General features: G+C 60.2%; 3 protein-coding genes and 1 long non-coding RNA gene across 11 annotated transcripts; all 4 read right to left on the reverse strand.

The window, feature by feature from the left end:
• Positions 1-79: 79 nt before the first annotated feature.
• LOC128851469 (glutamine-rich protein 2-like) lies at positions 80-4,865 on the reverse strand. The gene is made up of 9 exons (XM_054060539.1): positions 4,527-4,865; positions 4,067-4,150; positions 2,906-3,821; positions 2,673-2,767; positions 2,470-2,537; positions 2,204-2,309; positions 1,837-2,034; positions 1,445-1,570; positions 80-523 (listed from the first exon to the last, which is right to left on the reverse strand). Exons 1-9 carry the CDS (start codon positions 4,863-4,865, stop codon positions 80-82), a joined length of 2,376 nt encoding a protein of 791 aa, XP_053916514.1.
• Positions 4,866-8,701: 3,836 nt separating this feature from the next.
• LOC128851356 (glutamine-rich protein 2-like) lies at positions 8,702-13,583 on the reverse strand. 4 transcript variants are annotated; one of them, XM_054059595.1, is made up of 11 exons: positions 13,144-13,583; positions 12,908-13,026; positions 12,705-12,772; positions 12,439-12,544; positions 12,072-12,269; positions 11,513-11,677; positions 11,238-11,356; positions 10,216-10,281; positions 9,293-9,422; positions 9,042-9,129; positions 8,702-8,836 (listed from the first exon to the last, which is right to left on the reverse strand). In XM_054059595.1, exons 1-10 carry the CDS (start codon positions 13,499-13,501, stop codon positions 9,064-9,066), a joined length of 1,395 nt encoding a protein of 464 aa, XP_053915570.1. In that variant the 5' UTR covers positions 13,502-13,583; the 3' UTR covers positions 8,702-8,836; positions 9,042-9,063. The 4 variants fall into 4 exon arrangements, with proteins under 4 accessions (XP_053915570.1, XP_053915569.1, XP_053915568.1 ...); XM_054059594.1 differs by having other exon boundaries at positions 11,238-11,677; positions 12,908-13,002; XM_054059593.1 differs by having other exon boundaries at positions 9,042-9,126; positions 11,238-11,677.
• A 2,974-nt stretch (positions 13,584-16,557) lies between these two features.
• On the reverse strand, positions 16,558-17,326 carry LOC128851101 (uncharacterized). Its single transcript, XR_008448358.1, has 3 exons — positions 17,150-17,326; positions 16,899-16,983; positions 16,558-16,692 (listed from the first exon to the last, which is right to left on the reverse strand). It is a non-coding gene; the product is annotated as an uncharacterized LOC128851101 (long non-coding RNA).
• A 665-nt stretch (positions 17,327-17,991) lies between these two features.
• Positions 17,992-21,315, reverse strand: LOC128851374 (glutamine-rich protein 2-like). Of its 5 annotated transcripts, none has more exons than XM_054059723.1 (7): positions 21,002-21,315; positions 20,766-20,860; positions 20,563-20,630; positions 20,297-20,402; positions 19,930-20,127; positions 19,096-19,535; positions 17,992-18,139 (listed from the first exon to the last, which is right to left on the reverse strand). In XM_054059723.1, the coding sequence occupies exons 3-7, from the start codon at positions 20,625-20,627 to the stop codon at positions 18,070-18,072; spliced, it is 879 nt and encodes a 292-aa protein (XP_053915698.1). In that variant the 5' UTR covers positions 20,628-20,630; positions 20,766-20,860; positions 21,002-21,315; the 3' UTR covers positions 17,992-18,069. The 5 variants fall into 5 exon arrangements, with proteins under 5 accessions (XP_053915698.1, XP_053915697.1, XP_053915696.1 ...); XM_054059722.1 differs by having other exon boundaries at positions 20,766-20,884; XM_054059721.1 differs by having other exon boundaries at positions 20,766-20,925.
• Positions 21,316-22,226: the final 911 nt, after the last annotated feature.

A 22,226-nucleotide genomic window follows, 5' to 3' on the forward strand; every position in this document is an offset into this window, starting at 1 on the left:
GTACCACGCTGGCCGTGATGGCCACAGGGCATAAACAGGACAAGCGCTCTCCCCAAAGCCACCCCTGTGCCCATCACACTCACTTCATCCCAGCTGCTCCATCGGCTGTCCCTGTCTGTGGCACGATGTCCTTGAGCTGCTTCAGGGTGTTCTTACAGTGCTCCAGTTGGCTCTGGACAGGCGCCAGCTCCGGGCGATCCAGCTGTGGACAGGTGGACCAGCTCAGCGTGCTGCCCCGGCGTGGGACGTGGTGGTCCCCGGGAGAGAGCCGGGAGGGGAGACCCTCGGACGGAGGCTGCCTTAGTCTGCCCGGCCCAAAAGTGCCTGCGTTTGGCAGCGGGGACGAATCAGCCCTCACCTTGGAGTCCATCACCTCCCTGAGCTGCTGCTGCAGCTGCTGCAAGCCCTGCTCCTGGGCCATCCCCTGGCTCTGGATCTTCTCTATTATCTCCATCAGCCGCTCCATGCTGGCCTCAAACTGGCTTCGGCTGACTTGGCTGCCCGCGGTGGATTTGGTTGCTTTCTGGCAACAGGGAGAGGCAGGAGAGAGGTGAGGAAGGTTTGATGGGAGACGGGCAGGGCCCGCCGGTGTCGGAAGGAGAAGTGGCGATATGGCCCCCCTTGCCCCATCAGCCCTGTGGGCTTGGTCCCTGCAGGGAGACACCGAGGCCTGGTGAGGGGCCCACAGTTGGTCTGGAAATCCTCCCTCCCTCTGTCCGGTTCTGCCATCGAGCACCCAAGGGACAGGGGGCATTTGTCACTCTGCCCGGGATCCCCTTGCCTGGCACAGCGGCCCCTTGAGGACATACCGAATCGACTTCCAGGACTTCCTTCTCTCCTTTCTTCTCCTCCAGCCTCTCCAGGAACAGGAACAGAGCCTTCCAAAGCAGAAAGCACCCCATGATGACGCAGCACGGTGGGAGCTGCCTCCCAGCCAGCCGAGCACATCCCCCACACGCCCCAAACCTCCAGGAAAGACATGTTCATAGAATCGTAGAATCGTAGAATAGTTAGGGTTGGAAGGGACCTTAAAGATCATTTAGTTCCAAACCCTTGCCATGGGCAGGGACATCCCACCAAATCAGGCTGACCAAGGCCCCGTCCAACCTGGCCTTGAACACCTCCGGGGATGGGGCAGACACAACTTCCCCGGGCAACCTGTTCCACTGTCTCACCACTCTCATAGGTGAAGAAATTCTTCCTCATGTCCAGTCTAGATCTGCCCCTCTCCAGTTTCTACCCATTCCCCATCGTCCTAGCCCCACGAGCCTTTGTGAATAGCCCCTCTCCAGCTTTCCTGTAGGCCCCCTTCAGGTACTGGAAGGTAATTTTGGGGCTCTGCAGGGCTGCGAGCAGGTTAGTGGGGGGGACAAATCTCTCGCCATCCCCAGCCTGGGGCTGGCCTAGAGGATGCTCAGACCCCACGGGGTTTTCAGCCACCCACCTCTATATCTCTCTGCTTCTTCTCAGAGCCATCCAGGAGGTCTCTCACAGCAGAGCCCAGCCACTCATGTTGTGCTTGCAGCTGCGCAATGCTGGCCTGCATGTGCTTCAGGAGCTTCTCCTCCTGCTGCAGGAGGAAGGCGACAAGTTGGTGCTGTGCGAGGGGGACTGGCTGCCCCGTGGAGGCAAACCCAGGTGACTTGGCCAGCGGCCACGGGCTGTCGGTGCCAGCAGGACATTTCGCCCAAGGCTTTTTTTTCCTTCCATGCTGCTGGCTTGTAGAAGCCAAGCACGGGGGCAGCGAGGGACTCCTCCACGTCACAGCAAAGCACAGCCAGTCGTGGTGGGGTCCCAGCAGCCCCTCCCAAGGTCCCCACGCCACCACCTCCCTACCTGGCTCTTCTCATGCCGCTGCCTCGCCACCTTGCCCGCTGCCTGCTGGCACATGACGGATTCCACCTGCTCCTGCAGCTTCTCATAGTGCTGCAGGAGCTGCTCCACCTGCGTGCCGGTGTCCTTGCTGCAGATGGGGTGCGCTGCGTGCCCCTCTGCCTGCCTCAGGCTCTCCACCACCACCCTCAACTCATCCAGCTGCAGGAAGTGGAGAAGGAACAGGCTCTGAGGTGGGATGGACGCAGCCAGCGAGCCTAGGTGCCATGGAGGCTGCATGGCCCCATCCATCCCAGCGACGTGGCTGGGAAACCCACCAGGATCACCCCACTCAGCCAGTGGCTGGTGGGACTGTGCCCCCGCACCTCACCTGTGCCTGCAGCTGATCGGCACTCTTGTCCACCAGCTGCTCCAGCGTGGCCTGGCTCTTCTGCTGCTGCTCTCCCAGCTCCTGCTTCAATTCTTGCAGCAGCAACCTGGACAGAGAGACAGAGGCACAGGCAGGCTTAGCCTCCATGGGGCTGCTGCAGTGTGCCCCAATGCGCCATGGTTCCAGCACCCTGAGCTCCCATGCAGCCCCATGGCGTAGGAAACCCTCTCCCACCCTTTCACCCCAGTTGCAGGGTGGTCTCATACCTGATGTCCTCTTTCCCTTCAGCTCCAGGCACCTGCAGCTTTCCAGGGGCGTCCTCCAGCTGCATGATCTGGAAACGGTGGTGGGGCAGAGTCAGGGCACAACCCCCTTATTGTCCCGGCACGGGGGCTCATTGCCTGCCCCCTCCGTGCCCAACTCCTCCCTGGCATCCCCGCAGCCCCCTCGGGGCCAGCCGCTGGCTCACCTTGCCTGTCTCACCCTGCAGGTCGCTGGCTGGGCTCTGCAGAGAGGACAGCTGGCTCTGGAGGTCGGACAGGGCACTGGTGATATTCTTCTGACCTGGAGAGTCGTGGTCCAAGGGGACACGTGGTTGGTGAGGGGGTCTCGCCCTCGGGGCCAGGCTGTGAGCATGGTGTTTCTCTCACCCAGAGTGCCCCCACCCCAAACAGCTCCCACCAGCCCCACCAGGACTCTCACCTCCCTCCGCGAAGAGCTGGTGGAGCTTTTCAAGCTCGGAGCGCTCCGCCTTGCTGGCTGCCAGCTGGGCCACCTGCTCCTTCAGGTTGGCATAGAGAATGCCGAGCTGCCCGATCTCCTGAAACACCTGTGCCTGTGTCCCTGCGATGGAGGTCTGGCTGCAAGAGGACCCTGACTCTGCCTCCAGGGTGGCGGATTGGGTGGTGGGGGACCCTGGCTCTGCTCCCTGGGTAGGGATCTGGGTGCCAGCGGACCCAGGCTGTTTCCCCAGAGTGGGGGATTGGGTGCCAGTGAACCCTGGCTCTGCCCCCAGGGTGGGGGTTGAGGTGCCAGCGGACCCTGGCTGTTTCCCCAGAGTGGGGGATTGGGTGCCAGGGAACCCTGGCTCTGCCCCCAGGGTGGGGGTCTGGGTGCCATGGGTTCCAGGCTTAACCCCCTGGGTGGGGGTTGAAGTGCCAGGGGACCCCGGCTGTTTCCCCAGCGTGGGGGATTGGGTGCCAGGGGAGCCTGGCTCTGCCCCCGGGGTCAGGGTCGAGGTGCCAGGGGACCCTGGCTGTGTCCCCAGGGTGGGGGCCTGTGTGCCAGGGGATCCTGGCTGTTTCCCCAGCGTGGGGGATTGGGTGCCAGGGGAGCCTGGCTCTGCCCCCGGGGTGCGGGTCGAAGTGCTAGGGGACCCTGGCTGTGTCCCCAGAGTGGGGGCCTGTGTGCCAGGGGATCCTGGCTGTGCCCCTAGAGTCAGGGTCTGGGTGTTGGGGGACCCTAGCTCTGCCCCCAGGGTGGGGGTCTGGGTGACAGGGGACCCTGGCTGGGTCCCCAGGTTGCCGGTCTGGGTGCCAGGCGCTGATCTGGTCCCGCGCTGGGTGTCCTCTTCTGCCCTGGGGCTCTTGACAGGGCCTGAGGGGCCCCCACTGCCCTGCTGGGAAGAGAAGGCAAAGGGCAGCACGTTTAGAAGCAGCCCTGCAGAGGTGAGGACAGAGCCCAGGTCACCCTCCCACCGTTTCCCCAGTCCCTGTCTGCCTGTCCTTCAGCCTCTTCTGGGGAAAGAAGGGATACAGGGCTCAGCCGGGCCACAGAAGTTAGGGCCGGGGTGGCAGGGGGGATGAGCAGAGAGGCAGAGAGCAGGGTGAGGGCTCAGCTTCATCCTAGGGGCACCAAGCTCACCAAGCCAAGTGCCTTCTGCAGCTGCTGGATTTCCGCTTCCATGCGTTCCTGCGCTGCCTTCATTGCGTCGATCTCAAGGAGAGCCTGGGGAAGAGGGGTGGCAGGGATGAGTCCCTGGGAGGGCCCCTGGGGACCAGGACCTTCAGCCCCGCTGTGTCCAGCACAGAGCGCGCGGGCAGCACATGATCCGGCCCCACAACTGCAGCCACCGTTGGCTGCGTCAGAGCCGCCAGAACTCACTGGTGGCAACGTAGGGAGGACCCAGAGCACGCGGAGCAGCATTTCGGCCCCAGCTCTTCCACCCCGAAACTCCATCCCTTTCCCGCAGTGCAGCCCCACATGCCACTGTGAGCTGGGTTTAAAACCAGACCTTGGTCTGAGGCCAGCACAGTGACAGCGCAGAGCCCGGAGGAGCAGGCGTCTTGCAGGGGAGCACCCAGGGCACTGGGCAGAGCCTCACCTTGGAGACGCTGCTCTCGCTTGCGTCTTTCTCCAGCTGCCCCACAGAGGTGACCTGGAGACTGCTCGCTGTCCCCGCCAGTGCGTCCTTCACACTGACGAGTGGCTCCAGCTCTGTGCCGGGGCCTCCACCCTCTTCCCCTTCTTTGCTGGGGCACTGCAGGCTGTGGGTGCTCCCCAGGAGGGGTGTCGGGCTGCGCCCCACCGCCCGGAGAGGCAGGTCCTGCAACCCCAGGTGCTGGAGTATGGCCTCCAGCAGGCCATGCAGCTCCCCAAAGTCGACCGAAAAGGGAGAACCGAAGGCAGCATCCAGCCTCTGGGACAGGGTGAGCGAGGCCATGGCTGCTGCCCTGCCTGGTATCACAACGCTGCCCCCACGGCGGGACAGGAGCCTTTCTGCCTGAACACCCACTGACAGCAAAGGACCAGCACTGAGTGGCCACAGGCAGTGGGTGACCCACAGAGAGCGAGTGAGCCACGCACGCCGAGTGTCACAGGGACACTGAGTGACCCACAGGCAGTGGGTGACCCACAGAGAGCGAGTGAGCCACACACGCCGAGTGTCACAGGGACACTGAGTGACCCACAGGCAGTGGGTGACCCACAGAGAAAAGTGAGCCACGCACGCCGAGTGTCACACGGACACTGAGTGACCCACAGGCAGTGGGTGACCCACAGAGAGCGAGTGAGCCACGCACGCCGAGTGTCACACGGACACTGAGTGACCCAAAGGCAGTGGGTGACCCACAGAGAGCGAGTGAGCCACGCACGCCGAGTGTCACACGGACACTGAGTGACCCACAGGCAGTGGGTGCCCCCACACTGTGCGTGCCCACAGCTAGTGTCACAATGGGGGCGGGACAGGGCTCATTGTGACACTATCCGTTTCCAGGCAATGCCCCCAGGAACCGTGGGCACCATCACGGGGTCCCTGCCAGGACCTGGGATCAAATTCTCTCTGCGCATGGCAGATGCCCGGGGTCCCTGCTGCCTTCTCCAGCCCCTCCCTGGCAGCTTGAACCACGCAGGCAGTGCGGGAGCTGCCACCACTGCTCAAAAATACCCCAAACCCCCCAAGTCTGGGTGCGCAGCGAGAGGGGAATAAAGAACCAAAACAATTTCTGAGGGGGAAATCCCAATTTTGTCTTCCTCTCTGGGCTCCGTCCAGCCCTCATTAAAATCCATGCAAAACCTCCTCCTGCCTTTCCTCCCACTGCCCATTACGCAGAGCCCTTGAACTGACTCGTGGGCAAAGCGATACCCCGTGCAGCTGCGGTTTGGGAGAGTTTGGAGAGGGCTGTGAGGAGATCTGGGGGAAATTTGTGTTTTTGGGGTGTTTGTGAGAGGAGATTTGAGGTGAAAAAAAAAAAAAAATCACCTTTTTGGGGACCGCATGAGGTGATTTGGCGTAAAGAAAAAAATATCATGTTTTGGGGAGTTTGTGAGGGGATACGGGGCAAAAAAATCACATTTTGTGGGAGCTCGAGTGGAAAATTCAGAGGTTTTGAGGTGAAAGTCATGGTTTTGGAGAGTTTGGGGAAGGGTTTGGGGTTGAAAGTCACGCTTTTGAGGCATTTATGAGGAGATTTGTGGTCTAAGCCATAATTGTGGGAGAGTTCGAGGGGTGTGTGAGGAGACCGTTATGAGATCTCAGGCAGATATATTCTCAAACCGATGCCCCGTGCAGCTGCGATTTGGGAGAGTTTGGAGAGGGCTGTGAGGAGATCTGGAGGAAAGTTGCGTTTTTGGTGAGTTTGAGAGGAGTTTTGAGGTAAGAATCATAATGAGGTAAGACTTTTTTGGGGAGCGCGTGAGGGGATTTGAGGTAAAACAATCACATTTGGGGGGTGTTTGAGGGGAAATTCGAGAAGGCTCGAAGTGAGAGCCGTGTTTTGTGGGAGTTTTGGGAAGGGATTTCGGTTTAAAGTTGTCGTTTTGGGCCATTTATAATGAGAGTTGCAGTGAAAGTCACGTTTGGCGGTAACTTGTAAGGCGACTTGGGGTAAAAGCAACATATTTTGGGGTCATTTGAAGGGAAGTTTGAGAGTATTTGAGGTGAAAGACATGGTTGTGGGGAATTTAGGGCAGAGATTTGGAGTGAAAGTGCTCCTCTGGGGGATTTTGTAAGGAGACTTGTGGTAGAAGTTGCGTTTTGGGGGATTTGGAAGGTGATTTGTGGTAAACCAGTCCTATTTTGGAGGAGCTGAAGAAGATTTGAGGTGGAAGTCGTGGTCTTGTGGAGTTTGAGAAGGGAATTGGGGTGTAAGGTGGTCTTTTGGGGGCATTTGAAAGGAGACGCGTGGTCATAAGTTACGTTTGGGGGTAGTTTTTGAGGGGACTTGGGGTAAAACCAATCCTATTTGGAGGGAGTTTGAGTGGCAATTTGAGACTATTTGAGGGGAAAGACGTGGTTTGGGGGTGTTTGGGGAAGGGATTTGTGTGAAAGTCATCTTTTGGGGGGAGTTGTGAGGAGATCTGAGATGAAAGTTGCTTTCTGGTGGATGTAGTGAGGGGGTTTGGGGTAAAAACCCACAAAGGGGGGTAGTTCAAAGCAAAATGTAAGAGGACTTGAGGGGAAAGATGTGGTTTGGGGGAATTCGGGGAAAGGATTGGGGGTGATTTTGGGGGAAGGGATTTGGGTGGGATCTTTTGCCTCAGTCTTCACCGATAACTGCTCTCCTCGCCCCTCCTGGGTCATGGGACAGAAAAATGTCCCGTGGACACCCCACCAGCGCCAGGCCTCCGGAGGGAGGAAGGAGAGGGAGAAGCTTTTTTTCCCCCCTTTTTTTTTCCCCCTGCCTCTCCCCGCCCCCCCCCAAGAGCTGCCTTTATCTTCTCCTGGAACTTCTTTTCTTGGGCCTGTAATCTCTCATTTAGCTCCTTATCTTTGGTGTACTAGCTGCTCATCATACTTAGCACCCAGTTCTCGGTTGCTCACCTTCTTTCAGGTGGTGTACTGCTTCAGTGCTTCTCACTGGCTTTAGCACGTTCAACTGAGCGTCTCCGGACCCTATCCCTGTTTCATTCCTGGTTCCTCATCTTCTTTCAGTTCTACTGCTTCGGTACTCTTCACTGGCTTTATTACGTTCAACCCAGTGTCATTGGCATTGCTGTTTCTCCGAGATTCCTCCCCTGACTGATATCAGGCATTTGCTTCCGGGGTTTGTGGCCCTCTTTGGGCACCATTTGGAGCAAGTAAAGGCCCAGCCTCCCTTTGGGTGGTGCAACCACCAACTCCTCCTTATTATGCCCAAGCAAGGCTTTCTACACCTTTAGCACCTCGTTAGCAGCTACCCCGGTGATTTGCCACTTCTAAGGATCTTACAGCTGCAGCAATTAGGCCTAACTCAGCTGGCCACAAATTCTCTCTTATGGAGCAACCTACAGGAAAACTATCCTCTTAGACATAGTGAGGCCACCTCTCTGCTGCCATAGGATGAATCGGTGCAGGTCAGCTCTCACCTTCAGCAACATTCATTTTCATAGAATCATAGAATGGTTTGGTTGGAAAAAACCTTTCAGATCTTCAATCCAACCATACCTGTCTAGGACTGCATTCCCAGGACCACTTATCAGTCAACTTCTGCTAGCTGGCTCCTTCCTTCTCAACTTCCAAGCTCTTCAAGGCAAACAACACCAAGCTCTAAGGAACACTCCCAGCCCCCCTTGTCTGCTTTCCCTCTGCCCTCTTTCAGCTCAAAACTGTTGCCCTCGTCCTATCCCTGCACTCCCTGACCAAGAGCCCCTCCCAGGTATTCCTGGAGCCCCTTTGCATACTGGAAGCTGCTAAGGCCTCTTTCTCCAGGCTCTGGATTTCCCAGGCCCTTGTTGCAGCACCTTGTTGCAGCAAAGCACACTTCTCTTCTGGCTTCTGAATTTCAGCCTGGCTTCTTGCACAGACCCCACTTCACTCCACCCTCCCTCTGTCCTTCTCCACCCCTACAGGGCCGGGGGGGGGGGGATTGGAACTGGGGGATGGGGTTAATCAAGCTGATGCTCCCCATCCCTGTCGCTGCTGTCCATGGCCCTTCCTCGGGAAGAGCGGAGCTGGATTTTAGTTTTGAAACCAATCTTGCTTAAAAAAAAAAACCAAAAAAAAACCAAAAAGAAAATAATAAAACAATAACAAGATGTTGAAGGTTTTTTATTGATCCAAACCGACTAAAATCAGAAAGTCGCTTTTCTCCCAGCATCTGTTGCTGCCCGTGCTGCCCAGCTGTTGGGTGCTGGGTTACGGCCGGAGGTTCTCTGGTGTCCAGGAGAGGTGTCTGTGAGAAGGTGCTGGCTCATCCTCTGTTGAGGTGGCAGAACCTGGGGGCGAGGGGCAGGGCTGAGCACCCCTGCAGCCCCAGGGCAGCTCTGCCAGCCCAGGACAGGGCCCCTACCCGGCAGCAGACACCCAGACATGGGGTCCTGCCCCCACCCCGATGCAGGGGTGCTGGTGTCCAGGACCCCCCCCACCGCGCTGTCCCCTTCCCACCCACAGGGGCCCTGTGCCAGTCTGCTCCAGCTGTACCTTCCTTGCCCGCCAGAGCAGGCTACCGTCTCTTCCGCCAGCCTCGGGAGACACAGCCGTCCTTGCCCACTCTTGCTGTCACCTCCTGCTGGGAAGGAGAGGGCGGGCTGGCTCAGACACGGAGCTGAATCCAGCAACCCTCCCACCGCCAGCTCTCCTTGGGGGAACTGAGGCATGGACCCCTCGGCGGGCTCAGTGTTCCCTCTCAGCCTCTCTCGTCCCTGCCGTGTCCCTACCTTCACCATTCTTACCTGGCTCGGCGGCAGGGTGCTGGGTGGCTTGGGCTGGAGGAACGGGTATTGCTGCAGTGGGTAGGTGGTAATGTGCAGGCCTCCGCTGCTCCGTGCCTTGCTGAGGAACCTGCACTCAGCTGATGGCTCCCTGTGGGACGGGGGTGCTCAGCGCTCGGCATAGCGTGTGCGCCCTGTGCCAGGCGGAGGGCACAGGGGCACTCACTGCTGGGATCAAGCCCTCCCAGCTCCCCCAATCCCACTGGATCTGCTCTCTCCCCAAGGTGCCAGTGAACTGGCTGTGCCTGTGGTCAGTCCCTGCACCCCGTGCGAGGGACACCAGGAGGCAGGAGCTGGGCTGCCCCAGCTGCAGGGCTGCATTTCGGGTAGGCGTTTCACAGGAGGCACCTGATGCCGCCCCTAGCCTGAAGTCAGGCTGAGACCAGACACAACTCATCATGCGCAGCTCAAACGCCCTTGAGACGGGGACCTGGGCAGGGCAGGGCAGCTTTGGGGGGAGCTGTAAAACCCCGCAGAGCTGGGGCAAGCACAGCCGACCCCCTGCGACATCTCCTCCCCAAGCCCTCTACCCTGCCCTCAGGAAGAGCTCCCCCTTGCCAGGACTCGGGATTGGTGGTGGAGCTTGCAGTGAGGCGGGTGGGCAACGCCGGCAGCAATGGGAGGGTCACCCTTTTCCTGGGGATGGCAGAGGCTGTGTGTGGGTGACTGGGACAATCGACCCACCCTGGCTCAGGGCAGCACCCCAGAGCCTTGGGCTTGTACCCAATGGCAGCCCCCTGTGCCCCTGCTGCCAGACAGGGCGGTCCAGGGGGCTTTGCAGGGCGCTTGGCAGGGCTGGACACCCAAGCCCCCGTGTCCCACACAGCGGGGCAGTGCCAGCACCCATCACCCTCATCCCACCCACGGTGCCGGGTGTTACTCACGGTCCGGGTGCCGTCACAGCGAGGGGTTGGTCACAGGACAGGTAGGGGGAATGGGCCTGCGGGTACCTGGGGAGGGGAGAGAAAGGCTGGGTGAGCTCCAGGGGGGACACGGCTCACAGGCAGCAGCAAGGAGCCGGGCACTGCCCTGTAGGGAGTTACCACATTTGCTGGGGGGCCACCGGGCGTTCAGCCCGATTTGTCTGCCACCAGCCTAACACGGTCTGTCTGCTTCCAGAACCGAGGGGTGTGGAGTAGGGAGAGCAGTTGTTTGTGGGCTGGGAACCAGCTCAACCTCGTATTAGGCACCAGGGAATCCACAGAGGGGAGTATCCAAACCCCACCAGAAGCACAGGAACTGCTCCTACGGACACCCACACCACTGCAGTCCCATGGGATCTGGGCGTGCTGGCAAGGCCAAAGGAAGCGATTATAGTAGACCTTACTGGGACGGGATGCTCCCAGCCTGGGAGCCAGCGCTGAGCCTGGGGGATGCAGCGTTCCCATGGCTTTAGTATAGGCTTTGTCACCACTGCCTGAGGACCAGCACATGCTTGCTTTTGCCCTGCCACCCAACTCCGAAACCCGGCAGCTGCCCAGGGCTGGCAGGGACATGGAGTGAAGGGCACAGGCACCCACACCTGCCATCCCAAGTGGCCCTCACAGCGCTTGCCTCAGCACTAATTACACCCCTGGGCCTTGCCAGGAGGGCAGGTCACAAGCCAGGTCCGCAGGGCACTGCGTGTCACAGCCCTGCCCGGGAGGACAAGCCACCAGCCCTGACCCTCAACCCAGAAAAGCCTTTGTACCCACACCCCAGTATCCCCTCCTTGTGCCTTCTCTGGCATGGGGAAGCTGCTGCTGGCTCCTGGTGGGAGGAGAAGACCCAGCTGCTTCCTCTCCATCCCCACTGTTTGCTGGCTAAATCGCTCCCGTGCCAGGGTACCATGCTGGCCGCGATGGCCACAGGGCATAAACAGGACAAGCGCTCTCCCCAAAGCCACCCCTGTGCCCATCACACTCACTTCATCCCAGCTGCTCCATCGGCTGTCCCTGTCTGTGGCACGATGTCCTTGAGCTGCTTCAGGGTGTTGTTACAGTGCTCCAGTTGCCTCTGGACAGGCGCCAGCTCCGGGCGATCCAGCTGTGGACAGGTGGACCACCTCAGCGTGCTGCCCCGGCGTGGGACGTGGTGGTCCCCGGGAGAGAGCCGGGAGGGGAGACCCTCGGACGGAGGCTGCCTTAGTCTGCCCGGCCCAAAAGTGCCTGCGTTTGGCAGCGGGGACGAATCAGCCCTCACCTTGGAGTCCATCACCTCCCTGAGCTGCTGCTGCACCTGCTGCAAGCCCTGCTCCTGGGCCATCCCCTGGCTCTGGATCTTCTTTCTTATCTCCATCAGCTGCTCCATACTGGCCTCAAACTGGCTTCGGCTGACTTGGCTGCCCGCGGTGGATTTGGTTGCTTTCTGGCAACAGGGAGAGGCAGGAGAGAGGTGAGGAAGGTTTGATGGGAGAAGGGCAGGGCCCGCCGGTGTCGGAAGGAGAAGTGGCGATATGGCCCCCCTTGCCCCATCAGCCCTGTGGGCTTGGTCCCTGCAGGGAGACACCGAGGCCTGGTGAGGGGCCCACAGTTGGTCTGGAAATCCTCCCTCCCTCTGTCCGGTGACTTGGCCAGCGGCCACGGGCTGTCGGTGCCAGCAGGACATTTCGCCCAAGGCTTTCTTTTCCTTCCATGCTGCTGGCTTGTAGAAGCCAAGCACGGGAGCAGCGAGGGACTCCTCCACATCTCAGCAAAGCACAGCCAGTCGTGGTGGGGTCCCAGCAGCCCCTCCCAAGGTCCCCACGCCACCACCTCCCTACCTGGCTCTTCTCATGCTGCTGCCTCGCCACCTTGCCCGCTGCCTGCTGGCACATGACAGAGTCCCCCTGCTCCTGCAGCTTCTCATAGCGCTGCAGGAGCTGCTCCACCTGCGTGCCGGTGTCCTTGCTGCAGATGGGGTGCGCTGCGTGCCCCTCTGCCTGCCTCAGGCTCTCCACCACCACCCTCAACTCATCCAGCTGCAGGAAGTGGAGAAGGAACAGGCTCTGAGGTGGGATGGATGCAGCCAGCGAGCCTAGGTGCCATGGAGGCTGCATGGCCCCATCCATCCCAGCGATGTGGCTGGGAAACCCACCAGGATCACTCCACTCAGCCAGTGGCTGGTAGGACTGTGCCCCCGCACCTCACCTGTGCCTGCAGCTGGTCGGCACTCTTGTCCACCAGCTGCTCCAGCGCAGCCTGGCTCTTCTGCTGCTGCTCTCCCAGCTCCTGCTTTAATTCCTGCAGCAGTAACCTGGACAGAGAGACAGAGGCACAGGCAGGCTTAGCCTCCATGGGGCTGCTGCAGTGTGCCCCAATGCGCCATGGTTCCAGCACCCCGAGCTCCCATGCAGCCCCATAGCATGGGAAACCCTCTCCCACCCTTTCACCCCAGTTGCAGGGTGGTCTCATACCTGATGTCCTCTTTCCCTTCAGCTCCAGGCACCTGCAGCTTTCCAAGGGCGTGCTCCAGCTGCATGATCTGGAAACGGTGGTGGGGCAGAGTCAGGGCACAACCCCCTTATCGTCCCGGCACAGGGGCTCATTGCCTGCCCCCTCCGTGCCCAACTCCTCCCTGGCATCCCCGCAGCCCCCTCGGGGCCAGCCGCTGGCTCACCTTGCCTGTCTCACCCTGCAGGTCGCTGGCTGGGCTCTGCAGAGAGGACAGCTGGCTCTGGAGGTCGGACAGGGCACTGGTGATGTTCTTCTGACCTGGAGAGTCGTGGTCCAAGGGGACTACACATGGTTGGTGAGGAGGTCTCGCCCTCGGGGCCAGGCTGTGAGCATGGTGTTTCTCTCACCCAGAGTGCCCCCACCCCAAACAGCTCCCACCAGCCCCACCAGGACTCTCACCTCCCTCCGCGAAGAGCTGGTGGAGCTTTTCAAGCTCGGAGCGCTCCGCCTTGCTGGCAGCCAGCTTGGCCACCTGCTCCTTCAGGGTGGCATAGAGGATGCCGAGCTGCCCGATCTCCTGAAACGCCTGCGCCTGTGTCCCTGCGATGGAGGTCTGGCTGAAAGAGGACCCTGACTCTGCCCCCAGGGTGGCGGATTGGGTGTTGGGGGACCCTGGCTCTGCTCCCCGGGTAGGGATATGGGTGCCAGCGGAACCGGGCTGTTTCCCCAGAGAGGGGCATTGGGTTCCAGGGGATCCTGGCTGTGCCCCTAGAGTCACGGTCTGGTTGTTGGGTGACCCTAGCTCTACCCCCAGCATGGGGGTCGAAGTGCCAGAGGACCCTGGCTGTGTACCCAGGGTGGGGACCTGTGTGCCAGGGGATCCTGGCTGTGTGCCTAGAGTCGAGGTCTGGGTGTTGGGTGACCCTAGCTCTACCCCCAGCGTGGGGGTTGAAGTGCCAGAGGACCCTGTCTGTGTCCCCAGGGTGGGGGCCTGTGTGCCAGGGGATCCTGGCTGTGCCCCTAGAGTCGAGGTCTGGGTGTTGGGTGACCCTAGCTCTACCCCTAGCGTGGGAGTTGAAGTGCCAGAGGACCCTCTCTGTGTCCCCAGGGTAGGGGCCTGTGTGCCAGGGGATCCTGGCTGTGCCCCTAGAGTCGAGGTCTGGGTGTTGGGTGACCCTAGCTCTACCCCCAGAGTGGCAGTTGAAGTGCCAGAGGACCCTGTCTGTGTCCCCAGGGTGGGGACCTGTGTGCCAGGGGATCCTGGCTGTGCCCCTAGAGTCGGGGTCTGGGTGTTGTGTGACCCTAGCTCTGTCCCCAGGGTGGGGATCGAAGTGCCAGGGGACCCTGGCTGTGTCCCCAGGTTGCCGGTCTGGGTGCCAGGCGCTGATCTGGTCCCGTGCTGGGTGTCCTCTTCTGTCCTGGAGCTCTTGACAGGGCCTGAATGGCCCCCACTGCCCTGCTGGGAAGAGGAGGCAAAGGGCAGCACGTTTAGAAGCAGCCCTGCAGAGGTGAGGACAGAGCCCAGGTCACCCTCCCACCGTTTTCCCAGAGGGGAAATTCGAGAAGGCTCGAAGTGAAAGCCGTGTTTTGTGGGAGTTTTGGGAAGGGATTTCGGTTTAAAGTTGTTGTTTTGGGCCACTTATAATGAGAGTTGCAGTGAAAGTCACGTTTGGCGGTAACTTGTAAGGCGACTTGGGGTAAAAGCAACATATTTTGGGGTCATTTGAAGGGAAGTTTGGGAGTATTTGAGGTGAAAGACATGGTTGTGGGGAATTTAGGGCAGAGATTTGGAGTGAAAGTGCTCCTCTGGGGGATTTTGTAAGGAGACTTGTGGTAGAAGTTGCGTTTTGGGGGATTTGGAAGGTGATTTGTGGTAAACCAGTCCTATTTTGGAGGAGTTGAAGAAGATTTGAGGTGGAAGTCGTGGTCTTGTGGAGTTTGAGAAGGGAATTGGGGTGTAAGGTGGTCTTTTGGGGGCATTTGAAAGGAGACGCGTGGTCATAAGTTACGTTTGGGGGTAGTTTTTGAGGGGACTTGGGGTAAAACCAATCCTATTTGGAGGGAGTTTGAGTGGCAATTTGAGACTATTTGAGGGGAAAGACGTGGTTTGGGGGTGTTTGGGGAAGGGATTTGTGTGAAAGTCATCTTTTGGGGGGAGTTGTGAGGAGATCTGAGATGAAAGTTGCTTTCTGGTGGATGTAGCGAGGGGGTTTGGGGTAAAAACCCACAAAGGGGGGTAGTTCAAAGCAAAATGTAAGAGGACTTGAGGGGAAAGATGTGGTTTGGGGGAATTCGGGGAAAGGATTGGGGGTGATTTTGGGGGAAGGGATTTGGGTGGGATCTTTTGCCTCAGTCTTCACCGATAACTGCTCTCCTCGCCCCTCCTGGGTCATGGGACAGAAAAATGTCCCGTGGCCACCCCACCAGCGCCAGGCCTCCGGAGGGAGGAAGGAGAGGGAGAAGCTTTTTTTCCCCCCTTTTTTTTTCCCCCTGCCTCTCCCCGCCCCCCCCCAAGAGCTGCCTTTATCTTCTCCTGGAACTTCTTTTCTTGGGCCTGTAATCTCTCATTTAGCTCCTTATCTTTGGTGTACTAGCTGCTCATCATACTTAGCACCCAGTTCTCGGTTGCTCACCTTCTTTCAGGTGGTGTACTGCTTCAGTGCTTCTCACTGGCTTTAGCACGTTCAACTGAGCGTCTCCGGACCCTATCCCTGTTTCATTCCTGGTTCCTCATCTTCTTTCAGTTCTACTGCTTCGGTACTCTTCACTGGCTTTATTACGTTCAACCCGAGTGTCATTGGCATTGCTGTTTCTCCGAGATTCCTCCCCTGACTGCTATCAGGCATTTGCTTCCGGGGTTTGTGGCCCTCTTTGGGCACCATTTGGAGCAAGTAAAGGCCCAGCCTCCCTTTGGGTGGTGCAACCACCAACTCCTCCTTATTATGCCCAAGCAAGGCTTTCTACACCTTTAGCACCTCGTTAGCAGCTACCCCGGTGATTTGCCACTTCTAAGGATCTTACAGCTGCAGCAATTAGGCCTAACTCAGCTGGCCACAAATTCTCTCTTATGGAGCAACCTACAGGAAAACTATCCTCTTAGACATAGTGAGGCCACCTCTCTGCTGCCATAGGATGAATCGGTGCAGGTCAGCTCTCACCTTCAGCAACATTCATTTTCATAGAATCATAGAATGGTTTGGTTGGAAAAAACCTTTCAGATCTTCAATCCAACCATACCTGTCTAGGACTGCATTCCCAGGACCACTTATCAGTCAACTTCTGCTAGCTGGCTCCTTCCTTCTCAACTTCCAAGCTCTTCAAGGCAAACAACACCAAGCTCTAAGGAACACTCCCAGCCCCCCTTGTCTGCTTTCCCTCTGCCCTCTTTCAGCTCAAAACTGTTGCCCTCGTCCTATCCCTGCACTCCCTGAGCAAGAGCCCCTCCCAGGTATTCCTGGAGCCCCTTTGCATACTGGAAGCTGCTAAGGCCTCTTTCTCCAGGCTCTGGATTTCCCAGGCCCTTGTTGCAGCACCTTGTTGCAGCAAAGCACACTTCTCTTCTGGCTTCTGAATTTCAGCCTGGCTTCTTGCACAGACCCCACTTCACTCCACCCTCCCTCTGTCCTTCTCCACCCCTACAGGGCCGGGGGGGGGGGGGATTGGAACTGGGGGATGGGGTTAATCAAGCTGATGCTCCCCATCCCTGTCGCTGCTGTCCATGGCCCTTCCTCGGGAAGAGCGGAGCTGGATTTTAGTTTTGAAACCAATCTTGCTTAAAAAAAAAAACCAAAAAAAAAACAAAAAGAAAATAATAAAACAATAACAAGATGTTGAAGGTTTTTTATTGATCCAAAACGACTAAAATCAGAAAGTCGCTTTTCTCCCAGCATCTGTTGCTGCCCGTGCTGCCCAGCTGTTGGGTGCTGGGTTACGGCCGGAGGTTCTCTGGTGTCCAGGAGAGGTGTCTGTGAGAAGGTGCTGGCTCATCCTCTGTTGAGGTGGCAGAACCTGGGGGCGAGGGGCAGGGCTGAGCACCCCTGCAGCCCCAGGGCAGCTCTGCCAGCCCAGGACAGGGCCCCTACCCGGCAGCAGACACCCAGACATGGGGTCCTGCCCCCACCCCGATGCAGGGGTGCTGGTGTCCAGGACCCCCCCCACCTGCGCTGTCCCCTTCCCACCCACAGGGGCCCTGTGCCAGTCTGCTCCAGCTGTACCTTCCTTGCCCGCCAGAGCAGGCTACCGTCTCTTCCGCCAGCCTCGGGAGACACAGCCGTCCTTGCCCACTCTTGCTGTCACCTCCTGCTGGGAAGGAGAGGGCGGGCTGGCTCAGACACGGAGCTGAATCCAGCAACCCTCCCACCGCCAGCTCTCCTTGGGGGAACTGAGGCATGGACCCCTCGGCGGGCTCAGTGTTCCCTCTCAGCCTCTCTCGTCCCTGCCGTGTCCCTACCTTCACCATTCTTACCTGGCTCGGCGGCAGGGTGCTGGGTGGCTTGGGCTGGAGGAACGGGTATTGCTGCAGTGGGTAGGTGGTAATGTGCAGGCCTCCGCTGCTCCGTGCCTCGCTGAGGAACCTGCACTCAGCTGATGGCTCCCTGTGGGACGGGGGTGCTCAGCGCTCGGCATAGCGTGTGCGCCCTGTGCCAGGCGGAGGGCACAGGGGCACTCACTGCTGGGATCAAGCCCTCCCAGCTCCCCCAATCCCACTGGATCTGCTCTCTCCCCAAGGTGCCAGTGAACTGGCTGTGCCTGTGGTCAGTCCCTGCACCCCGTGCGAGGGACACCAGGAGGCAAGAGCTGGGCTGCCCCAGCTGCAGGGCTGCATTTCGGGTAGGCGTTTCACAGGAGGCACCTGATGCCGCCCCTAGCCTGAAGTCAGGGCTGAGACCAGACACAACTCATCATGCGCAGCTCAAACGCCCTTGAGACGGGGACCTGGGCAGGGCAGGGCAGCTTTGGGGGGAGCTGTAAAACCCCGCAGAGCTGGGGCAAGCACAGCCGACCCCCTGCGACATCTCCTCCCCAAGCCCTCTACCCTGCCCTCAGGAAGAGCTCCCCCTTGCCAGGACTCGGGATTGGTGGTGGAGCTTGCAGTGAGGCGGGTGGGCAACGCCGGCAGCAATGGGAGGGTCACCCTTTTCCTGGGGATGGCAGAGGCTGTGTGTGGGTGACTGGGACAATCGACCCACCCTGGCTCAGGGCAGCACCCCAGAGCCTTGGGCTTGTACCCAATGGCAGCCCCCTGTGCCCCTGCTGCCAGACAGGGCGGTCCAGGGGGCTTTGCAGGGCGCTTGGCAGGGCTGGACACCCAAGCCCCCGTGTCCCACACAGCGGGGCAGTGCCAGCACCCATCACCCTCATCCCACCCACGGTGCCGGGTGTTACTCACGGTCCGGGTGCCGTCACAGCGAGGGGTTGGTCACAGGACAGGTAGGGGGAATGGGCCTGCGGGTACCTGGGGAGGGGAGAGAAAGGCTGGGTGAGCTCCAGGGGGGACACGGCTCACAGGCAGCAGCAAGGAGCCGGGCACTGCCCTGTAGGGAGTTACCACATTTGCTGGGGGGCCACCGGGCGTTCAGCCCGATTTGTCTGCCACCAGCCTAACACGGTCTGTCTGCTTCCAGAACCGAGGGGTGTGGAGTAGGGAGAGCAGTTGTTTGTGGGCTGGGAACCAGCTCAACCTCGTATTAGGCACCAGGGAATCCACAGAGGGGAGTATCCAAACCCCACCAGAAGCACAGGAACTGCTCCTACGGACACCCACACCACTGCAGTCCCATGGGATCTGGGCGTGCTGGCAAGGCCAAAGGAAGCGATTATAGTAGACCTTACTGGGACGGGATGCTCCCAGCCTGGGAGCCAGCGCTGAGCCTGGGGGATGCAGCGTTCCCATGGGTTTAGTATAGGCTTTGTCACCACTGCCTGAGGACCAGCACATGCTTGCTTTTGCCCTGCCACCCAACTCCGAAACCCGGCAGCTGCCCAGGGCTGGCAGGGACATGGAGTGAAGGGCACAGGCACCCACACCTGCCATCCCAAGTGGCCCTCACAGCGCTTGCCTCAGCACTAATTACACCCCTGGGCCTTGCCAGGAGGGCAGGTCACAAGCCAGGTCCGCAGGGCACTGCGTGTCACAGCCCTGCCCGGGAGGACAAGCCACCAGCCCTGACCCTCAACCCAGAAAAGCCTTTGTACCCACACCCCAGTATCCCCTCCTTGTGCCTTCTCTGGCATGGGGAAGCTGCTGCTGGCTCCTGGTGGGAGGAGAAGACCCAGCTGCTTCCTCTCCATCCCCACTGTTTGCTGGCTAAATCGCTCCCGTGCCAGGGTACCATGCTGGCCGCGATGGCCACAGGGCATAAACAGGACAAGCGCTCTCCCCAAAGCCACCCCTGTGCCCATCACACTCACTTCATCCCAGCTGCTCCATCGGCTGTCCCTGTCTGTGGCACGATGTCCTTGAGCTGCTTCAGGGTGTTGTTACAGTGCTCCAGTTGGCTCTGGACAGGCGCCAGCTCCGGGCGATCCAGCTGTGGACAGGTGGACCACCTCAGCGTGCTGCCCCGGCGTGGGACGTGGTGGTCCCCGGGAGAGAGCCGGGAGGGGAGACCCTCGGACGGAGGCTGCCTTAGTCTGCCCGGCCCAAAAGTGCCTGCGTTTGGCAGCGGGGACGAATCAGCCCTCACCTTGGAGTCCATCACCTCCCTGAGCTGCTGCTGCACCTGCTGCAAGCCCTGCTCCTGGGCCATCCCCTGGCTCTGGATCTTCTTTCTTATCTCCATCAGCTGCTCCATACTGGCCTCAAACTGGCTTCGGCTGACTTGGCTGCCCGCGGTGGATTTGGTTGCTTTCTGGCAACAGGGAGAGGCAGGAGAGAGGTGAGGAAGGTTTGATGGGAGACGGGCAGGGCCCGCCGGTGTCGGAAGGAGAAGTGGCGATATGGCCCCCCTTGCCCCATCAGCCCTGTGGGCTTGGTCCCTGCAGGGAGACACCGAGGCCTGGTGAGGGGCCCACAGTTGGTCTGGAAATCCTCCCTCCCTCTGTCCGGTGACTTGGCCAGCGGCCACGGGCTGTCGGTGCCAGCAGGACATTTCGCCCAAGGCTTTCTTTTCCTTCCATGCTGCTGGCTTGTAGAAGCCAAGCACGGGAGCAGCGAGGGACTCCTCCACATCTCAGCAAAGCACAGCCAGTCGTGGTGGGGTCCCAGCAGCCCCTCCCAAGGTCCCCACGCCACCACCTCCCTACCTGGCTCTTCTCATGCTGCTGCCTCGCCACCTTGCCCGCTGCCTGCTGGCACATGACAGAGTCCCCCTGCTCCTGCAGCTTCTCATAGCGCTGCAGGAGCTGCTCCACCTGCGTGCCGGTGTCCTTGCTGCAGATGGGGTGCGCTGCGTGCCCCTCTGCCTGCCTCAGGCTCTCCACCACCACCCTCAACTCATCCAGCTGCAGGAAGTGGAGAAGGAACAGGCTCTGAGGTGGGATGGATGCAGCCAGCGAGCCTAGGTGCCATGGAGGCTGCATGGCCCCATCCATCCCAGCGATGTGGCTGGGAAACCCACCAGGATCACTCCACTCAGCCAGTGGCTGGTAGGACTGTGCCCCCGCACCTCACCTGTGCCTGCAGCTGGTCGGCACTCTTGTCCACCAGCTGCTCCAGCGCAGCCTGGCTCTTCTGCTGCTGCTCTCCCAGCTCCTGCTTTAATTCCTGCAGCAGTAACCTGGACAGAGAGACAGAGGCACAGGCAGGCTTAGCCTCCATGGGGCTGCTGCAGTGTGCCCCAATGCGCCATGGTTCCAGCACCCCGAGCTCCCATGCAGCCCCATAGCATGGGAAACCCTCTCCCACCCTTTCACCCCAGTTGCAGGGTGGTCTCATACCTGATGTCCTCTTTCCCTTCAGCTCCAGGCACCTGCAGCTTTCCAAGGGCGTGCTCCAGCTGCATGATCTGGAAACGGTGGTGGGGCAGAGTCAGGGCACAACCCCCTTATCGTCCCGGCACAGGGGCTCATTGCCTGCCCCCTCCGTGCCCAACTCCTCCCTGGCATCCCCGCAGCCCCCTCGGGGCCAGCCGCTGGCTCACCTTGCCTGTCTCACCCTGCAGGTCGCTGGCTGGGCTCTGCAGAGAGGACAGCTGGCTCTGGAGGTCGGACAGGGCACTGGTGATGTTCTTCTGACCTGGAGAGTCGTGGTCCAAGGGGACTACACATGGTTGGTGAGGAGGTCTCGCCCTCGGGGCCAGGCTGTGAGCATGGTGTTTCTCTCACCCAGAGTGCCCCCACCCCAAACAGCTCCCACCAGCCCCACCAGGACTCTCACCTCCCTCCGCGAAGAGCTGGTGGAGCTTTTCAAGCTCGGAGCGCTCCGCCTTGCTGGCAGCCAGCTTGGCCACCTGCTCCTTCAGGGTGGCATAGAGGATGCCGAGCTGCCCGATCTCCTGAAACGCCTGCGCCTGTGTCCCTGCGATGGAGGTCTGGCTGAAAGAGGACCCTGACTCTGCCCCCAGGGTGGCGGATTGGGTGTTGGGGGACCCTGGCTCTGCTCCCCGGGTAGGGATATGGGTGCCAGCGGAACCCTGGCTGTGTCCCCAGAGTGGGGGATTGGGTTCCAGGGGATCCTGGCTGTGCCCCTAGAGTCACGGTCTGGTTGTTGGGTGACCCTAGCTCTACCCCCAGCATGGGGGTCGAAGTGCCAGAGGACCCTGGCTGTGTACCCAGGGTGGGGACCTGTGTGCCAGGGGATCCTGGCTGTGTGCCTAGAGTCGAGGTCTGGGTGTTGGGTGACCCTAGCTCTACCCCCAGCGTGGGGGTTGAAGTGCCAGAGGACCCTGTCTGTGTCCCCAGGGTGGGGGCCTGTGTGCCAGGGGATCCTGGCTGTGCCCGTAGAGTCGAGGTCTGGGTGTTGGGTGACCCTAGCTCTACCCCCAGCGTGGGGGTCGAAGTGCCAGGGGACCCTGTCTGTGTACCCAGGGTAGGGGCCTGTGTGCCAGGGGATCCTGGCTGTGCCCCTAGAGTCGAGGTCTGGGTGTTGGGTGACCCTAGCTCTACCCCTAGCGTGGGAGTTGAAGTGCCAGAGGACCCTCTCTGTGTCCCCAGGGTAGGGGCCTGTGTGCCAGGGGATCCTGGCTGTGCCCCTAGAGTCGAGGTCTGGGTGTTGGGTGACCCTAGCTCTACCCCCAGAGTGGGAGTTGAAGTGCCAGAGGACCCTGTCTGTGTCCCCAGGGTGGGGACCTGTGTGCCAGGGGATCCTGGCTGTGCCCCTAGAGTCGGGGTCTGGGTGTTGTGTGACCCTAGCTCTGTCCACAGGGTGGGGATCGAAGTGCCAGGGGACCCTGGCTGTGTCCCCAGGTTGCCGGTCTGGGTGCCAGGCGCTGATCTGGTCCCGTGCTGGGTGTCCTCTTCTGTGCTGGAGCTCTTGACAGGGCCTGAATGGCCCCCACTGCCCTGCTGGGAAGAGGAGGCAAAGGGCAGCACGTTTAGAAGCAGCCCTGCAGAGGTGAGGACAGAGCCCAGGTCACCCTCCCACCGTTTTCCCAGAGGGGAAA

The sequence above is a fragment of the Cuculus canorus genome, chromosome 2, assembly GCF_017976375.1.
Source record: "Cuculus canorus isolate bCucCan1 chromosome 2, bCucCan1.pri, whole genome shotgun sequence".
NCBI lineage: Eukaryota > Metazoa > Chordata > Aves > Cuculiformes > Cuculidae > Cuculus > Cuculus canorus.

What these genes read in the sequence shown, in the direction of transcription:
- LOC128851356 (XM_054059592.1), bottom strand. Translation starts at nt 13,501, where the DNA reads ATGCTGGGGGTAGAGCTAGGGTCACCCAACAACCAGACCGTGACTCTA. An exon ending in AGCAGCATGAGAAGAGCCAG is followed by an intron (nt 11,678 to 12,071) that starts GTAGGGAGGTGG and finishes CCCTGTTGCCAG; the next exon opens with AAAGCAACCAAATCCACCGC. An exon ending in GATGGAGCAGCTGGGATGAA is followed by an intron (nt 10,282 to 11,237) that starts GTGAGTGTGATG and finishes TCCCCTCCCCAG; the next exon opens with GTACCCGCAGGCCCATTCCC.
- LOC128851469 (XM_054060539.1), bottom strand. Translation starts at nt 4,865, where the DNA reads ATGGCCTCGCTCACCCTGTCCCAGAGGCTGGATGCTGCCTTCGGTTCT. An exon ending in TGCAGGGTGAGACAGGCAAG is followed by an intron (nt 2,538 to 2,672) that starts GTGAGCCAGCGG and finishes CACCGTTTCCAG; the next exon opens with ATCATGCAGCTGGAGGACGC. An exon ending in GAAGGGAAAGAGGACATCAG is followed by an intron (nt 2,310 to 2,469) that starts GTATGAGACCAC and finishes CTCTCTGTCCAG; the next exon opens with GTTGCTGCTGCAAGAATTGA.
- LOC128851374 (XM_054059723.1), bottom strand. Translation starts at nt 20,627, where the DNA reads ATGCAGCTGGAGCACGCCCTTGGAAAGCTGCAGGTGCCTGGAGCTGAA. An exon ending in CCGACCAGCTGCAGGCACAG is followed by an intron (nt 20,128 to 20,296) that starts GTGAGGTGCGGG and finishes CACTTCCTGCAG; the next exon opens with CTGGATGAGTTGAGGGTGGT. An exon ending in AGCAGCATGAGAAGAGCCAG is followed by an intron (nt 19,536 to 19,929) that starts GTAGGGAGGTGG and finishes CCCTGTTGCCAG; the next exon opens with AAAGCAACCAAATCCACCGC.